General features: G+C 44.0%; 2 protein-coding genes across 2 annotated transcripts; both read right to left on the reverse strand.

Annotated features, from left to right (window-relative positions):
- Positions 1 to 50: 50 nt before the first annotated feature.
- ptcd1 (pentatricopeptide repeat domain 1) lies at positions 51 to 6,615 on the reverse strand. Its single transcript, XM_086119499.1, has 8 exons — positions 6,077 to 6,615; positions 5,057 to 5,197; positions 3,873 to 4,091; positions 3,293 to 3,394; positions 2,309 to 2,902; positions 1,706 to 1,822; positions 1,088 to 1,270; positions 51 to 330 (listed from the first exon to the last, which is right to left on the reverse strand). The coding sequence occupies exons 1-8, from the start codon at positions 6,500 to 6,502 to the stop codon at positions 112 to 114; spliced, it is 2,001 nt and encodes a 666-aa protein (XP_085975625.1). The 5' UTR covers positions 6,503 to 6,615; the 3' UTR covers positions 51 to 111.
- A 279-nt stretch (positions 6,616 to 6,894) lies between these two features.
- Positions 6,895 to 13,754, reverse strand: fbxl18 (F-box and leucine-rich repeat protein 18). The gene is made up of 9 exons (XM_086118969.1): positions 13,586 to 13,754; positions 12,632 to 12,831; positions 12,157 to 12,506; positions 10,967 to 11,102; positions 10,410 to 10,679; positions 9,166 to 9,589; positions 8,106 to 8,496; positions 7,556 to 7,774; positions 6,895 to 7,322 (listed from the first exon to the last, which is right to left on the reverse strand). Exons 1-9 carry the CDS (start codon positions 13,653 to 13,655, stop codon positions 7,166 to 7,168), a joined length of 2,217 nt encoding a protein of 738 aa, XP_085975095.1. The 5' UTR covers positions 13,656 to 13,754; the 3' UTR covers positions 6,895 to 7,165.
- Between the last annotated feature and the right edge of the window lie 967 nt (positions 13,755 to 14,721).

The raw sequence follows: 14,721 nt of genomic DNA on the forward strand, positions 1-14,721 counted from the left end.
CTTGTTTTTAAGCACGTATTGCGGTACTGTATTTCACTCCACCAATACTGTACAATAAACACATGTTTTTATTCTGAAAGCGTATTGACAATCACGATACAAAAGCCACAACTAAGGTCTCGTCGTTTGTTTCCTGCTGCCCAGTGTGATCCTCGCCGCCGCTCTTTGCTTCTTCCGGCCCTCGATCATCTCGGCTTGAGTTTTGACAAAGGCGGCGCTCAATGCCGACTGCCCGTCCCGCTCGCCCTGAGCCGGCATGCTTTGCAACCACTGCTCGTAGTAACCGCGGAAGCCGTCAATTTGGAGCAGGTAGTTGTTGCGGGACTTGTACTGGAAGGAAAGGAATGAATAAAAGAGCGCATTAAAGGGGAGATATGATGGCAAACGTACGTTTTATTGTTGGTTGGGTCTCTCGGTTATCTACCCGTTTCTGAAGAAATTGTGTTGGTGAGAGAGTCGAACTGCAAAATCTCACTGTAATCATGTGATATTTTGGCATTTTCTTTCGGGAATAAGATTTCATTTTCTTCAGAATGTACTTTTTTGGGAGTCACAAAACACAATTGCAATATTTTGCATTACAATATTTTATTCTCGAAATCTAGTTTGTGTAATTTAAAAAAAAACTACTGTTGTAATACTACACATTTTTTTCAAAGAGATTAGACTTTGTTCTTGTAACATGGTGCTTTTTTAAAGAATTAGTTAATACAGTTGCAAAAATATCAAAAAATACTGTGTCCACATTGTGATAATTGAGCGTATAATTTTGAGGGACAAAATAAATGCAATGTTGTATAACAATAGAAAGCTATGTGAATACTTTATGGATGGATGCATTGTATGATTTTTTTAAAACATTTGTAAAAATATTTCCCCCATGTTTTTTATGCAGTGTTGTCTGTAGAATTTTGAGGGGGGAAAAAAAATCAATGTATTGCCTTTTGGATAAGAATGTAATTTAGGATGTAGAAAAAGTGAAGCGCTGTCAACATATCTGAAAAATGTTTTTTAATGGTGTGAAGATAAATCATCATGCCTCCTTGTTAAAAGAAGGTCAGTCAGTGTCAGTGGTCGTCACGGTTACCTTGTCAAAGTTGGGGGGATACTGAGCAGCAAACTCCAGCTGTTTGATGATGACTTGGTTAGGCCACACCCCCTTGTCACGCATGCTTTTCAACAGCGTTTTGAGGTAAGCGTAATCCAGACGGCGACTTGCTCGGCCAATCAGGGCAGAGTACACATGCGTGTTGGGTTGTAACCCCGCCTCCTGACAAAAAACACAGAGCCACTGTTCAGCAGACATGTCAATGATTACATGCAGTACTGAAAATGTCAATATTTTTGTCCCTTATTTGGTGGACTTTAGAAAATGATTTTATGACTTTTTTTTTTAACATAAGATTTATTTCTAGGTATTCAATTCGTGTTGACTCAGCATGATGATCGTGTAGTAATAGGTTTGGATTTTCTTTTTTTAATTCAGCTAGTTTTAAGAAGCAGGTTTGTTTTATTTGTTTTTTTTTTTCAGAAAACGCTTCACTTTTGATTCGTTTTATTATTATTTTTAGTTTTTTTAATTCCAAGAGTTTTTATTGAGAGCATGATTTAAAAACCACACACACAAATGTTATTTCTTTAAAGAAAACGAATTTTCAATGTCCGCTTCGGTTAGTTTGTTAGTGGTGGTCAACAATGACATTACTTCCATGTCGGTGAGTAGTTGGAGTCCTTCCTTTTGTCTCTGGCATCCCAGCGCCAGGCTCCCAAACGTCTGCACATCCACGGTCACGTGGCGCTGTCGCATCACACTCAACACGGCCTGCAGACACACAGACAAAATTCGAAATTAGAAATGAACTTGAATTTGCAGTTTCACTTCAAGTCTTCTGCTGCGTAGGAAGGGGGTCATAAATGATACTTCATGGGCCCGATGAACTCTGCCGAACAACAAGTGAAAAGGCATCACATCATGCCATTTGCTTGTCATAAATTAAACTTGACGCATTGAGATGAGGATGGTTGTTTATCCGCTCATATAGACAATAATGGATGACGTTGTTTTTTTTAGTCGTGCCGGTGCTGCTCCTCAGAGGTTGTCACCGTGACATGGGTGACTCATGTCGCCCGTATCAAAAACCCTCACCGAGTCTACACGTCAACCTCACACATAGCATTGGCGATTGGTTTCATCACTTACTCTTACTTTATCAACTTGAAGTCGATTTTTACAAGAAGAACCTGTGACTGGTTGGCATTTGGACCGTCTTCATGTACACGCACAAGGCATCCAACCCGATGACAATACCTTGGCTGCATCCAGGTCCCCACTTCTGGCAGCCCTGCGAATGGCCGAGTTGAAAAAGGCGGCGTCCAACTTGATGCGGTGCCGTTTGGCCGCCTGCAATAGCGTCTCCAAAGACTGAAGACCGGGCGCCATGGTGTCCGCCAGCAGCGTCAGAGTCCGCAGGTCGGGCTCCAACCCGCCCGCCGCCATCTTCTCCAGGAAACCTCGGCCTCCGCCCAGCACAGCTAGTCTGTCAGACGCTCCTTCCACAGCTCCGAAGGAGATCAGGCCACCGCCGCCCGTTCCCTCCAGCAGGTCCAGCAGGTTTGGGGTGGAGTCAACGGGCAGGAGTGCAGATTCTGCCGGTGTGAGCGGCACCGAGGAGTTTTGCGTCTCGCCACCCCCGCTCGGGATCTCGGTTTGGCCGAGCAGTTGACGCTCCAGAAGATCAACGTCCACTGGTTTGCCTGACTTGATGTGGGACTCGTTTGACTGGAGCAGGAGGCCGGAGGCCAGTCCGGGGTCACCAATCCGACAATCCCTTGCGGTCCTCAAGAGCAGGTTGTAGTTCTTGGAGTCGGGAGCGAGGCCGGACTTGAGCATCTGCCGCCACACCTGTAAACGCAAAAACGACTTATGACGCTTTCACACCAAGAGACGCTTTGGAAACGCGTGCTTACGAAAATTCAAAGTACTCCAAAAAAAGCTTGGCGTGTCCATATGCGGAATGAAACCCTGAAGCGGATTAAATATGCGACATGTGCGATGGTCGAATATTTTGGCAGACTAAAATTGTGACGTAAGCAAACGGTCTGGGGACCGCGGCGTTTTCTGAAGCGATGTACCGCAATTGCGTATCTGCTTGCGTTTCATTGTAAAATGCCAATGTCTGAAATAATTGGGAAAAAAAAACAAGAACAACAACAAGACAAATGCTGCATTTAATCTATCCGAGAAACAGCTGCTGCTGTTTTGGTCAGCAACAGACCGGTTCAAAAGAAAGACCTGCAAAGCCAGCCTGAATCCGAGCTCTTTGTCGTTCAGACATCCCATCAGCAAGTAGTGAAACGTCTCTTGAGTAACGGCGTGACCGACATCCAGCATTTCCTGGAAAAGGACAAACACACCATTAAGCACAAATACGATTTAAAAAAATAATCCTACAGAAGTGACAGACTGGGTTTGACTTGGCTGTGTTTTTTTTTTTTTTTTCTTCAAGTCAAGATAACAACACGAGCTACTGGACGGACCTTGTTTGGTTAGCGAATGAATTAGCCATTAGAAAAGAAACCTAGAGTGCTCGCTTCAAACTGTTTAGTCTGACTTGAAGTTTACGAATAAACTAATCGAAATACAATGAGAATTACACACTGTGTATTTATTATATATTATTATTATATATTATATACAGTATATTACACACTAAATCTTGATGAAAGTCGCGCTGTTTCAGTGCAAGCGCAATATACAAAATGCCATCCATACGCAAACAAAGTTGCACCGTGATAACCCTCTCAGCATTTTTTTTTTAAAGACACATAACACACACACACACACGGAAGACAAATGGCATGTAGACACAGACCCTGAGCGTGTGCATGCAGGCGTGCAGGTTGCCACTGAGCGCACGCCACTTGAGGACGGCGTGGTAGGTGGCCGCGCCGAGGGCGAGGTTCTTGCGTCTCACTTCCTGTTCCAGCTTGAGCGCCTTCTCCAGAGCCGCGCGTCTGTGCGGAGACTCTGCGCAGGCGTTGAACAGAGCCGTGTAGGTGGCGTCCGACGCCTCTAGACCTCGCTTCTTCAGCTGCAAGGCACACGTGTTCAAAAGCACAATGACCTTTATTTGGACAAATACTGTATATAGGAATAAGCCACGAGTTAAGGCCAGGCGTTTATTTTTGTTCAAGTGGATGATTTCTTATGAGAGCGGAGGCATGCAGTGGACTGAATCGGGCAAAATAATAGAGATGACATTTGTTCAAGTGTTCGGGTGTCCTGATAAGCGCTTTAATAGACTGTGTAAGACAATGTCATGGAAAATAGAAACACATAAGCGTCGTTTGCAGAAATTGCTTCTTTCAAATTGTGTGAACAAAAATGCCGTTTTTAACAGACTTTTACATAGTATATATGAAATCAAAAAGGAATGCATGCTAAGAATAAAAATAATTGATCTTTCATATGAAAAGAAATTGGCGTTTAAGTTTATTTAAACAGTTGGCTGAATGAATACTTTGGGATCATATTAAATCACGAATTTGATATGAAAGAATGTTTAATCTTCCAAAAGACATAAATCAGGGGTGTCAAACTCATTATTGTCGTGGGCCACATTTTAGTTAGCGTTTCCCTTGGAGGGCCGTTATGACTGGCAGCATATAAAAAAGTCAATAATAACGGTTTATTCAACTCTTGATTAAGTTACTGTAATGAGGGGTTTGCTCACAAGAAATTTCTTATAATATGTGTCCAATTTATTAAATATGAGAATTTTAAATTTTGGTCGAGATTTTAGCAAGCATCATGGAAGTGGACATGTTTGATTTGCTTTCGCAGGCCACATCAAATGATGTGGCAGGCCAGATCTGGCCCCCGGACCTTGAGTTTGACACCTGTGACATAAATTAATACTTAAAGACATCTTAATATAAATAATTTTACGTATATATACGAACATGAAGAAAAAAAAGGTTCATATACTGTATATATATATATATATATATTTTTTTTTTTTTTACTACACGTGTGTGCCACGTGAGACGTCCTCACGTCATTGTAGAGCTTGAAGGCCTTGTTGAGGTGTCCGGCTCGCCCGCAGCCTCCGATGAGCACGCTGTAGTTGTACTCCTCCGGCTGCAGCCGCTCTCCGCGCAGCATGTCTTTCTCAAACATCTCCAAGGCCTCCTCAAGCTCAAATGTCAGCATTTCCATCGATCAGCCACACAGCATTTGCAAAAAACATGTATGCATCGCGGTCACGTTTGCGACGCTTACTTATCTCAAGTGCCATTCTCTTGAGAAGAGAAGCTTCTCACTGGGCTGGTACCTTTTCTAGGGATGACTGCTTTCCCGCTGGACCAAAACCTTGTCTTGAGACAAGACTGGAACCTTGCCAAGAGACTCACCATTTCCCTCAAGGTGAGCACCCTCATTATCTCAGTGCCAGAAGCTTTTCTCTAAACCGGGGGTCTCAAATTCCATTCTTTGAGGGCCGCTTTCCTGCTTGTTTTCCGTCTCCCTGCTGCAACACACCCGATTCAAATGATCGGGGCCTTTGTCAGGCCTCTGCAGAGCTTGCTGATGAGCTGATCAATTGGATCGGGTGCGTTACGGCAGGAAGAGATGGAAAACGAGCAGAAAGCGGCCCTCGAGGACCGGCGTTTGAGACCCTTACTGTCATCAGCAAGCGATGCAGAAGCTCTGATATTGAGCCTGTTCATTTGAATTAGATGTGTTGCAACAGGGAGAGTTGGAAAACATGCAGGTCAGCAGCGCCCCAGGATCTGAGTTTGACCTCTGGAGACGTAGCCTTCTCTCACGACTATTGTATTAGATCTTTCGCTCTCATCTACAAGCTTCTCTCGTGACTAAAACCTTTCCTTGGTATGACGACTGTGAGACGCTTCTTTGGGACTTCACCATTTTGTTGTTATTCGGACATTGGGTGGTAAAGTACCTTGTCTCGAGACTTGGACCTTGCCTGGGTACTAGAGTCTCTTGAAGACTAGAACTTTAATTTCTACGTGGCATAATGTATTTTCTTGGGACTAGGTTACAAATAACACTCACCTTCCCAGCTTTAATCAGCTTCTTGCATTGTAAGAAGTACCAATAGGTGGTATTTCTCCAGCCGGGCCTGCGTGAAGTTTCCTCCGGCTTCTGGTCGTCGTCGTCTTGTTGGTAGCTCAGGTCCAACATCTCCGGGCTAACTTTACGAAACGACCTCCGGCCGGAAATTTCGGCGGAAAGGGTGCCGAAGTCTTCATCAGACGGCGAGGCGAACTCCGCGTCCTGCCGCCACGCGGAATCTGACAGGGAGATCCGTCTGACGTGCACACCACCGGGAGTGAAGAAGACCCTCATCGCGGGTGATGGTGGCACTCCATAGCGGCGAGCAGCTCGCTTGGTGACCGCTGATAGACGGGACAATTTAGCACCCACGAGTGACATGGTTGCCCCATTTCGGCAGCACAAAGTTGCTAAGGAAGGGAGCATGGTTAAAAAATAAAACGAACAGATCCCAGGCCCCACAGAAGCTATTAATCATCTGTAGACAATTTATCGTGCTGTTGTTTGACGAAACTGCCCGGCTGTGTCACGCGCCGCCATGTTTGATAAGACAGGAGTAATCGAGAGTCGTGCAAATAAAAACGAGACCAAATATGATCAACTCCTCTGGCACAATTGAAATGCAAATCAGAATAACATTGCTAAGCAAAAGAAAAATACAACAAAAAAAAACCCGAAACAGATTGAAAAAGTAACATTAAAAAAAAGAAATTTGATCATTTAAAATAAAACAAAAAATTCTGATGGAAGCTAAGACTTTTGACATTTGAATATGTATCATTTTAATTTCCTTTTAGTGTCGACTTTTATTGTGAAAGGGAAAAAAGTATTTTTTTAAAAATCATAATTTATTGTAACTGTAGGTCCAACATATACGTTTGTAAACAAATACATCTATTCATTTGGCACTTATAAAAGAGTGGCATGTTATCCCCCCACCCCCAACCATTTTATTTTTGCCCATTTGAGGCATACAAGGTAAGATTAGAAAGAAATGTGCTTGAAAATGGTACAAAACAAGCCAAATCAGTCATTTCAAGTGTCAACTTCAGCAGCAGCAGCACCAATGGCGTTAGGATTGTGTTGGCATCACCATGGTGACAAATGCGGCGGCTGGGCCACGTGACTCTGAAATAACGTGGTGCCGTCCAACAGGGTGAGTGGGATGTCTCTGATGACGGAAGGCAGGTCTTCGTGCTGTATCGGGTAAATGACCGCAGAGAGGCCTGGACGCTCGGAGGAAAACCTGCAAGAGAAACGCACAAAATATTAACAAAGCATGTCATGTCATTGTCAACACCGCTTATGCTGTACAGGGTCACTCGGGAGTCAGAGTCCAACCCAGCTGACTTCGGGCGAAAGGCAAACCACAGCCACACCGTCAACGAGCAGGAACCAAACCCACGCTGCCTGCACTTACCCAAAACATGAATCGCTAATATAAATCACACAGCCATAAATTTGTGCTTTTATGCAGACCTGTCAAGGAGAGTTTTCTGGAGATTGCGGCAGGCCACCAAGGTGCCACCGGTGAACATGTGGTACATGACTAGGCGGCCGCAGCGCTCCACAAATGACTCAGCCGCCGCCCCTTCGAAGGAGCCGTTGCGCGAGATGAGGCAAAAGCGTTGCAGGCGAGAGCAGCAGGAGAGGGCGTCGAAGAAGGACGAGTTGGCATTCAAATAGGGCTGCTCTAACCTGAATATACACAATCACAACAAATATGAGCTGAAAATGTGACCTTTGAACCAAAATGGTAGAGTTCCGGTGTTTTGTCAGGCATGGCCTATTGAGACGTCTTTGTGCATCTATTTATGACAAACTTGAAGACCAAATGTCATGTTGTTGGTATAAACCGGTTCTGAATTTTCTAAGACAAGTTTGTCATTGACGGACCTCTTGAACATTTCCCAAATAGGCTTAAAACAAATCACCAGTTCAAATCAAAACAGCAGACGACAAGCATTTTCATGTGTAGATTTTTCACAGCAGGCATGTCGAACAAATGCTTCGGGGGCGTCCGCGTTACCTGAGTTCTCGTAGCTGTGAGCAGTTTCTCAGCGCCTCCAGCAGGGAGGCGTTATAGTTCATGATTTTCAGTGTGCCGATGTTGGCAAGCGACAACATCTGTAGGTCCTTGCACCGCGTCACGAGGTGGGCGAGTCCCGTGCCTCGAAGGACGCCGGGCAGGCCGGCCAGCGTCAGGCGGCGCAACCGCCGAAAACCTCCCAGCGCCGCCAGGTGGGCGTCGCCAACACCGCGGGCCCACGCGCACATGCCGCGGGGCTCCACGCTCGCTCGGGTGCACGGCTCCAGGCGGGGCAGCGCCGAGACGAAGCCCGGCCCGATGAGCTCCAAGGCCTCCATGGAGAGGCATCCGGCGGCCAGGTGGCTGATTCCCAAGGTGCTGCCCCCGACAGCTGGGGAGAGTAGCCAAAAGATTGATTCAAATCAAAACTATAGTACAGGCAAGCATTCCGTTTAAAAACAAAATTCAAGAACAGCGGTTGACAGACGAGATTCCGGCGCTCTTTTCTTTATCCTCAACGTAAAATGACTAATGAATTAAGAATCTCACTGGGTCATGATATTACTCTGTTTGTGCTAAAATTCCTTATTTAAAAAAAAAAAACGTTGTGGGGCAGGTTAAACAAAATTTGTTCCATTCATTTCAATGGGGAAAGACGCAGTTGTTGAGAGTCTCGAGCATGTTTGCAGAACGAATTATCACAATGAAAATACTGTGTTATGCAGTTGTTGTGAGCTCGCATTTTCAATTTTATTTTTGTGTGTGGGGGTATTTTGCCATCTTTTTAAATGACATTTTATGGCAGAGGGCCCAACCGATTGAAGATGATGCCGATTTTGATATTTGGCATAATAAAATTCCAATAAGGGTTTAATTGAAAATAAACTAAATTAATTTGCCAATTTTCAAACAGCTACTATTGGCTATTGTTTTATTTTTATGATTGTTTTACAGAGTAGAATACTGCAGGAGAGTGCTATTTTTCTTCTTTAAAAAAAAAAAAACATTCCGCAATTTTCGTAGGTTGTTGTAGCGGGTGCTCGGACATCTTCACACCAACCTTGGGTTCCTGTTTCCGTGCCAACTTTGTAGTTCTGCACGCCCACTCGAGGTAGTTTTTTCAAGCCGCGTAAGAGTAAGGATGACGAGTTCTGCGCGGCACAGAGATGCGACTGGACGCCGTCCGAAAGGGCGCAGGCCGGGAGGGTGAGCGAGCGAAGGTGCCGGAGTTTAGCCAGGCTGGCGCACAAATGGGGCGCGGCCGGCGGGAGTGCGGCGGCGTGCTCGTGATGGTAGTGCGTGTTCATCAGGTTCAAGTGGCGCAGGTTGAGGCAGCGGGAGGCCAGTCGGCTCATGGTGGCGGGGAGCAGCTGATCCTCGGCACCGCGGCCCTCCGAGTACGGCGCGTGGTTGATGCCGCTCAAGTTGAGGCTCAGCAGGCGCGAGGCGTCTCGCACGCCGCCCTCCAATAGAGACCGGAACACCTTGCGAGTACAGTAGGTAGGGAGGTAAGTGTTCATTCCATCACACTTTTGACAGATTAATAAAAATGACATGGCGACATATGCTTATTATCGAACTTGCAGTAATTCTATCTTTTTACGGGCAGTTTCTCTCGCTTACATTGTGCTTCATTGTGTTTCTAGGCAAGGCAGCTTTATTTATAGAACCCATATAAAAGGTAACTCAATGTGCTTCACATTTGCAAAAGCACACCACTGAAAAGCAAAACAACTAAAGGCAGTCAAGGACAACGCAAAGAGAACAAAAGTATCTGACCAAGATTGCTTCAACATACATTCCCACCATTTACAAGCCATTTAAAAAGAAACAAAAAGGAGCTTTCTAAAATTACTAAAAGAACTTAGTGAAATTGATTTCAAAGACCTTAATCGAAAGGGGTTGGCTCGAGTTGAAAAATAAACTAGCATTTTCACTTGGGGCCGACTCGACTTCTGTCGCGTGCTTTTTCCATTTCTGTGTTGCGTAACAGCTAAATGCTAGTACACCATGTTTACTTTGAAACCTGAGCTCCACTAATTGACCCGAGTCTGCAGGAAGACAATTATATGTTCTTTTTCAATGGTCTTATTTAAAAATAAAAAGCTTTTTGCGAGAATCGAAGGGATTATTGACATTTCAATGAACTTCAATGGGTCAAATTTATTTGTCATACGAGCTTGGTGCAGAACAAAATAAACTCGTTAGTCAAGGCACCATTGTATTGCAGTTTTTCGGCTTCATTTTAGTTTGGAGCGTTTTTTTTTGGTGTGTGTGGGGGGGGGGGGGGGGGGGGGGTCTAACCTGCGGCCACAGGGCAGGACAGCGGCTGAAGCTCAGGTGCTTGGGGCTGGTGCCCTCCAGCGCCTGCTTCAATGACGAAGAGTCCAGCCAAGACCGGGGAAACTGCAGGGCCTCCAGGTCGCCACGCAGGCCCAAGCTCTGGGCCAACGAGGGGGCGGTGGGCCAGCGGGCCGGGTTGGGGCCGGGCACGGACACCAGGAAAACGCGGAGGCGCTCCGGAACGTGAACACTAAACACGGCCAGGTAGAGCAGCAGCAACGTCTGGTTCACCTAAGCACAAAACAAACATCGCCTTTCGTCGGCAAATCGTCTCATGTAGCTTGTTGGTTTCTGTTGATGTATGTCTACGTCTTGTGGAACAAAACTAGAACTATCGAGCCTTTGAAGATGCCGGACAGAAATTTCAGGAAGGGGGTTGTGGAGGAAGCTATCGCCTCATGATGTATGTATGTATGATGAGAATTTCTGTGTATCGTGTGGTGTGTTTGTTTCTAAAAATGTATCGGTATAGTAAAAGTGAAATGGATGTAAAAATACTCATGGGTTTGGGGGCGAACCTCTCCCGGAGCCAGTCGGGCGCTGAACTCCTCCAGCCGCTCGTAGTGCGGCACGCTGCTCTGACCCACCATCAGGTGGCAGCTGACGCCAGTGCCCTCCCTGGTCACGTCCGAGATGTCGAACTGCAGCGCCAGCCTGACGGCACACAAACGCAACGCAATACTTTGCATCTTACTCGCATGAGAGTAAGCCGTGTGAAAAAAATACCGTCCAGGTTTCGTGCTCTATATGCAGACGAAACAGGCAGGATTGCTTTGAATCGTATTTAATCAATATCATTTTTTTTTACACAGACATTTACATTTTATTTTGTAATTTAGCCGATATGATACTTTAAAACTTTCTATTGTAATTTATTTTTAATTTGACTTGAATTTTCTACTTGTATTATGTGTACTGAAACATGTATTTTAAATTTATATAAACTTACAAATTATATGTATAAAATTCACAAAATTACATTTGTCTGTAATGTGATATCTGTGAAATATTTATTCTGAACAAAACTCTTGACTTATATTTTTGCTTTGAAACCTATTTTTAGCCGTAGAACTTTGAAAAATTGCCTGAGAAAAAACATATTTTTAATTCCGATTTTTGTGCGTGATTTAACTGTACTTGATAACATGTGCAATTATAATTGGTGTTTTAGTTTTGACATTAATTTTCATGCATTTTTTAAAAAGTGTATTTTACATTTGAAATTTAAACATATTCACTGTAATGTCATATGAATTTACCTGTACAAATTATTTTTCATACAATTCTTTCGAATTTAATTATTCTTCATGGTTCAATTTCATTTTCTGTTGTAATCTAAGCTTGACATTTGATGCATTTGGTTTACATTTTTTTTCTATTTATTTGTGCATTTCATTTTATACTTTTACCACAATTAATTTTGACAGGAAATATCACCTTTACTACAAATATTTTTTCTGAACATATGTGAATTCAATTATAAATTTAAATGTTCTACGCCATGAACCCCCCCCCCCCCAAAAAAAAACTTTGAATCGAATTTGTTTACTTTTAATGACATTTTCATTTACCGGTAGTTATTTTTTTATCGTGAACTGATTTTAAAAAAAAATAATAATTTACAATAAATGTTGTAGGATGGCCAAAGTCCACCCTGGACACTAAGAATGAAGACTAAATGGTCGGGTGGCTCCCGCGCGGTCCTTACTTGCGAAGCTGAGCGCAGCAGGGCACCACCCCGTAGCTGGGGGTCAGCAGCGTCTGCCGCAGCTCGGCCAAGCGGCTGAGTCGGTCCACCGCCTCTCCCGCCAACTTGCCGGCGTCGAAGCCCGGCTGCACGTCGAAGGCCAGCGAGCGCAGCAGAGGCAGCGAGGCCACCAAGCGAGAGAGGCGCGACGCCGTCATCCGGCACCCGCTCAGGTCCAGACGCGTCACCGCCTTGCAGCGTCCCACCGAGTCCACCGCGCTGCTGTTCAGCCAATAGACGCCGTTGAGGCTCAGGGACTGCACGTGATTCGACAGCTGCCGCAGGGTGTGGCAAACCGTCTGATCATCCATCTGTGCAAGAAGAGGGGACAAATATGAGGGAGATGACAGATAAACGTGTGAACTGTACACCCGTTTGTCTCCATGCGTGTGACATGCATGTCCATCTACTATTCTGCCTGTGTGCATGTGTGTACCGTGTACTCCTCGGTCAGGCATACGTGCGCTAGCAGACTCTTGTCGCGGCACAGCGTTTGCAGCCGTTGGCAGACGGGCGCCACGTTGGTGAGCAGGTCGCACACGGGCACATGGCGCAGGATGCACAGAAGGATCTCGTCAGACAGATCGGACATGCCAACCGCTGCCGACGCCATCACGAGGTCTTCCTCGGCCTGGCCTGCATTGAAACGTTGTCCAACATTTGTGGGTTCACCAAAATGAAAATGGAGACAGAGCATGACCTACCCTTGATTTTTTTTTGTTCACTGTAAAATGTTGCCCAGAAATGTTGTTATAATTAAATACATTTCTATATTTAGTTAAAATAAAAATGTAGTTAAAAAATAAAAAATAAAACTAATACTGTACATTAGCAACGTAGACATTTTATACAGTATTACTGTACCTGAAAGTTCTACACATAAATGATAGAAATTGTTTTGATTCATTTTAAATTGTGAAACGTAATAAAATGACAATCATCCATGAGCTAATAATTGTTTTTAAAATTATTATAATTTTTTTTTATGTCTGACGGTTTTTGATGCAATTACGGAAGAGTGGAGTTCACAGAAAATTTAAAAAAAAAATCTTCAGAGTGAGGCGTTTGAAAGTGATCCGCGCCACATAAGGAAAGGAGATCCTTTCTTGAGTCATGCTGTTGATTCATAGCAGTTAAAAGATCCCTCTGATCACTCATGGTGGACATACACTGAATCAGAATCACCTTTATTGTCATTGTATAGCATACAACGAAATTTGGGTGCCACTCCTGAGTGCATTTCGTAAAAAAATAAAATTGAATAAAATAGCGGTGAACAAGCAGACTGGGAGAAATTTTCGCCACGAACAGAACTGTGACGTTGAAGATCACCTGGCGATGTACCAATTAGCCTACATGCTACATGGTGCTAAATTATTTATCCTCCCACCTGGTGAACTTGTCGCTCCTTCGACGTCTGAAATGTCAGCAGCGCCGCTCAGCGTGGACACCATTGACATTACTATTTTAGATGTCAGGTGCTCAGCCGCTGAGGAGACATGTTTGCTTTCGGGCTTCAATTCTCCTCCCCATCGCTTCGCCTTATTGGCATGCACGGACATAATTCATCGCTGCAAGACGGCGGAAGAATTTACGCGTTGCACCCATCGCAGGTCAAAGCAGTCTATTTCCGACTAATCGATCAGTCCGAGAAAGATGACGACAGCCTCACACAATTAGTATCAGCGGAAGAATTGGTGAGTTGGAACTTCTCGAGTGGAGTTGACGCTCATAATTCCCCTTGGATCTTCCAATTCTGAATTTAATTTTGGTTAATCACATGCTGTTAGGACGGCTCACCGAGGGGCCCTCCGTCATCTGTCAAAACAAATCGCTGATGCACGTTGTCTGGTGTGAACATGTTATAGATCTTTTAAAAGCTGAGTTTCTGGAGATTTGAATGGTGCCCAACATTTTACAGTTATCAAATTTGAACTGGAATTTGGGGAGACCTCAAGCTTTGATCCTGTAGTGTTTCCAAGTCCTAATCAACATCCTAAATTCATTTTCAAGGCAGATTTTGTGAAAAGAAATATGATTCGCCTTTTCTTTCTGTTTTCAAACATCCACAGCTCAGTGACAGGAGCGCTTACACAGATTCTGACTGTTGTTGGGGGGGATTTTGAATATTTCATAAAGAGACCAAAACTATGTTGATACTCCAAATGGTTCAAGAACAGCTACAAAATTAATTTGGCTGCACCTTTTTTCAGGCGTTTTTGGCAAAATTGCCCTCAGCCTAAGGGGTTAAACAGACCAAAAATGAAAGGAGGAATGATGTCTTTATTAACATAAAAAAGATAAATGTATAGTTTATTTCATTATTATTTTTAATAATAATAATTCATTATTAATATTTATTTATTTATTGATATATACATTTACAACAAAATTGACAATAACGTTGTACTTGATACTTGATATAAATCGTCTGTTGCAACCATTTAAAGTCAAACGCTAAATTAAGCAAAACTAATGTCGAACGCTACATTAAGCCAAGCTAATGTCATAAATGGCTTATCAACA

The sequence above is a fragment of the Hippocampus guttulatus genome, chromosome 9 (assembly GCF_054856545.1).
Source record: "Hippocampus guttulatus isolate MCC_2025c chromosome 9, RoL_Hgut_1.0, whole genome shotgun sequence".
NCBI lineage: Eukaryota > Metazoa > Chordata > Actinopteri > Syngnathiformes > Syngnathidae > Hippocampus > Hippocampus guttulatus.

What these genes read in the sequence shown, in the direction of transcription:
- ptcd1 (XM_086119499.1), bottom strand. Translation starts at nt 6,502, where the DNA reads ATGCTCCCTTCCTTAGCAACTTTGTGCTGCCGAAATGGGGCAACCATG. An exon ending in GATTCAGGCTGGCTTTGCAG is followed by an intron (nt 2,903 to 3,292) that starts GTCTTTCTTTTG and finishes TTGCGTTTACAG; the next exon opens with GTGTGGCGGCAGATGCTCAA. An exon ending in AACTACTCACCGACATGGAA is followed by an intron (nt 1,271 to 1,705) that starts GTAATGTCATTG and finishes GTTTTTTGTCAG; the next exon opens with GAGGCGGGGTTACAACCCAA.
- fbxl18 (XM_086118969.1), bottom strand. Translation starts at nt 13,655, where the DNA reads ATGTCAATGGTGTCCACGCTGAGCGGCGCTGCTGACATTTCAGACGTC. An exon ending in TGCTGCGCTCAGCTTCGCAA is followed by an intron (nt 11,103 to 12,156) that starts GTAAGGACCGCG and finishes GTGTGCCGTCAG; the next exon opens with GCTGGCGCTGCAGTTCGACA. An exon ending in TCACAGCTACGAGAACTCAG is followed by an intron (nt 7,775 to 8,105) that starts GTAACGCGGACG and finishes GTGTATATTCAG; the next exon opens with GTTAGAGCAGCCCTATTTGA.